General features: G+C 50.0%; 1 protein-coding gene across 1 annotated transcript in view; it reads right to left on the minus strand.

Moving 5' to 3' along the window:
• Positions 1 to 887: 887 nt before the first annotated feature.
• Positions 888 to 3482, minus strand: part of LOC112402739 (calcium-dependent phospholipase A2) — a 7928-nt gene continuing 5333 nt past the window's right edge. Inside the window, exons 3-4 of the mRNA XM_024749853.1 lie at positions 1719 to 1825; positions 888 to 1012 (exon numbers count right to left, since the gene is read on the minus strand). Coding sequence (XP_024605621.1) covers positions 888 to 1012; positions 1719 to 1825 — 232 coding nt within the window. The remainder of the gene's footprint in view (positions 1013 to 1718; positions 1826 to 3482) is intronic.

Here is a 3482-nt window from a genome sequence, read left to right on the forward strand (position 1 = left end):
GCAGGCGGACTCTCAACCACTGTGCCACCAGGGAAGCCCTACAGTTTCTTTTTTAAAGAGACCAGAAATCAGAGGGGTTCAGTAATGAGCCTGAGACCACACAGCTGGAGAAGCCAAGTTGGCATTCAAATGCGGCGCTCTCTGGTCTGGAAGCCCAAGACGGCACGATTGCCAATCATCTTCTCCCCGCTCCCTGGAGGAAGAATGAGGTCCAGTGCTTGGCTCGAGTGGACCCAAGGTTTAAGGAGATGAGCCCCAAAGAAGGCTTGGTACTCATCCCAGGAAACCTTCTAGTTACTAATCTGTACCTTCCTCCTCTGAGGGAACATGGTTAATGCTGGGTCTGGTGCCCCAACAGCAGAGAAAGAGGTGCAGGCAATCCTCCACAGCAGGGGAAATACCTGTGTGGTTATTATTAGTCTTGAGAAGGAATTTTATTTAATATCTATGTGGCAGAATTATGGAGTCACTTTTGCTTCCACTTCTGTGAAAATTCTCTACAGGATGGTAGTGATAACCCAACTGCAGAACTGAAAAGTCAATGCATCCCAGGAAAGCCTCCCTCCTGGAGAAGCAGGGCTGTCTTCAGGGATGAGGAGAAACACAGCTGGCCTGGAGTGAAGGGCGAGCTTTCGGCACCAGAGCGGCTGATCTCACAAGGGGAGGCCGGGGACCCTGACCTTGCCAAGTCTAAAGACCAGAGTCACTCTCCTGGAACTCTGGAGGATGAAGTGTGGCTGTGGGCCTCCTCCGAGCCCAGTGGGACATCAAGAAAGAATGAGGTCCCAGACCTGGGAGCCTCTCTGGGGATTCCAGCAGAGTGGGTAAGCTCTGTGCTGTAGGAGAGGGGGTAAGAATCTTGGTCCAGGAGGAGCTCACTGAGGCGACTAGATGCAGAGGAAGTTGGGAAAGTATTGATAAAGAGGGTTGTAGCTCCTCATGTTTCTTTTCAGGCAGTAGACGAAATGCCGGTCACAGGCGCAGAGCTGCATCTGGCAGAGGGACCCACGTTCTGCAAACAGGACACCAAACGCAGGATGAGGAAGAAGAGATGCTCTGTGACACAGACTCTGGACTTGCTTCAGTCAGGACTTGCTGCTAGCCTGAGCAGACTCCCCAGTCTCCTTCCTGCCCTCAGTCTGATGTGGGAGGCACAGCATCTACACTGGGGGTGCATAACCTGATGGAAGAGGCACAGCTGCTGCCCAGGGCGAGCTTTCAGCTGAGGGAGACACAACTCCTGCCCTCAGGGAGTCCCCAGTCTGATGGAGGACACGCATTCCCTCCCCATCAGACTGGGAGCTCTCAGTCTGGTGATGGAGACGGCCCTGTCTCTGGAGGAACTTCAGTTCTCAGAGAGGAGACACCATCCCCAGATTTAGCTTTGAACTCAGAAGGACCTGAGCTTGAATCCCGACTCTAGCTGTGTGCACTGGCAAGCCTTTGAGTCTGTTTCCTCATCTGTAAAGTGGAGACACTAAAGCCACCCCACAGCAAGCAAAAGGACATACGGAAAGCACTTGACTCCTAATACATGCTGAGTCTAAGATGTTTCCGCCCGCCCCCTAGAGGTCAGATACAGCTGCAATAATCCTGCCCCTGTTGCCCCCATCTCTGGCCCCCAAGATATAGACTGGCTGACCTCTTGGGGCACCTGACCTCAGAGGCAGCAGGGACCCAGGCTTTTCCAGTGGCCTGAATGGAAGCCCCAGCCTTACCACAGGTGACCAGGCCGCATGCAACTCTGTATCTGTACACCTGTGTCAAGGCATTGCAGCCTTTTTTCTCCAGCCATGCGTAGCAGTGGTCATGCATCCAACAGCACCTGTCAATGCAAGAGATTTAGATCCTGAGCAGAAGGGGCCTGTCCCTTGAGCAGAGGCCACCATGGTTGGTGAGATCTGACCAAGAAAGAATCTCATAATATGGCTGAGTCCTTCCTGCTCTTCCATTAAGTCTGTCCCACACATGTACCAGTTCACGGACCAGCTCTTTCCTCCTGGGCCCACGGTGAGACTACATTTCCCAGCCCCCCTTGCAGGTATGTGTGGTCACATGACGAGGCTGGCACCCTGGAAAATGTATAGCACTTCTAAACCTACCCATAAAAAACTCCCACTGTAGGAGACCTTCAAGATGGCGGAGGAGTAAGACACGGAGATCACCTTCCTCCCCACAAATACATCAGAAATACATCTACATGTGGAACAACTCCTACAGAACACCTACTGAACGCTGGCAGAAGACCTCAGACTTCTCAAAAGGGAAAAGACACCCTCAGGAGAACTACACACAGAGGTGGGGCCAAATCCAAAGCTGAACCCCAGGAGCTGTGCGAACAAAGAAGAGAAAGGGAAATCTCTCCCAGCAGCCTCAGGAGCAGTGATTAAATCTCCACACTGTTTTTGTTTTTTGGGTTTTTTTTAGTATAGTTTTTAGTGCTTGTTATAATTTGTGGATTTTTTTGGTTTTGTTGCTCTCTTCTTTCTTTCTTTTTTATTATTTTTTAATTTTAAAAATTTTAATAGTTATTTATTTTAATAACTTTTAATTTAATTTTATTTATTTATTTATTTTTTCTCCCTTTTCTTCTGAGTCATGTGGCTGACAGGGTCTTGGTGCTCTGGCTGGGTTTCAGGCCTGTACCTCTGAGGTGGGAGAGCCAAGTTCAGGACATTGGTCCACCAGAGACCTCCTGGCTCCATGTAATATCAAACAGCAAAAGCTCTCCCAGAGATCTCCATCTCATAGCTAAGACCCAGCTCCAGTCAATGACCAGCAAACTACAGTACTGGACACCTTATGCCAAACACCTAGCAAGACAGGAACACAACCCCACACATTAGCAGAGAGGCCACCTAAAATCATAATAAGGTCACAGACACCCCAAAACACACCACCAGACGTGGTCCTGCCCACCAGAAAGACAAGATCCAGCCTCATCCACCAGAACACACGCACCAGTCTCTTCCACCAGGAAGCCTGCACAACCCACTGAACCAACCTTAGCCACTGGGGGCAGACACCAAAAACAATGGGAATTATGAACCTGCAGCCTGCGGAAAAGAGACCCCAAACACAGTAAGTTAAGCAAAATGAGAAGACAGAGAAACACACAGCAGATGAAGGAGCAAGGCAAAAACCCACCAGACCAAACAAATGAAGAGGAAATAGGCAGTCTACATGAAAAAGAATTCAGAGTAATGATAGTAAAGATAACCGAAATTTTGGAAATAGAATAGAGAAAATACAAGAAACGTTTAACAAGAGCATGCAAATAGAAATGAAAAGAAAGCTGGAGGGCTTCCCTGGTGGCGCAGTGGTTGAGAGTCCGCCTGCCAATGCAGGGGACACGGGTTCGTATCCTGGTCCAGGAAGATCCCGCATGCTGAGGAGTGGCTGGGCCCGTGAGCCATGGCCGCTGAGCCTGCGCGTCTGGAGCCTGTGCTCTGCAACGGGAGAGGCCACAACAGTGAAAGGCC

The sequence above is a fragment of the Neophocaena asiaeorientalis genome, unplaced genomic scaffold (assembly GCF_003031525.2).
Source record: "Neophocaena asiaeorientalis asiaeorientalis breed wild unplaced genomic scaffold, Neophocaena_asiaeorientalis_V1.1 scaffold275, whole genome shotgun sequence".
Taxonomy (NCBI): Eukaryota; Metazoa; Chordata; class Mammalia; order Artiodactyla; family Phocoenidae; genus Neophocaena; species Neophocaena asiaeorientalis.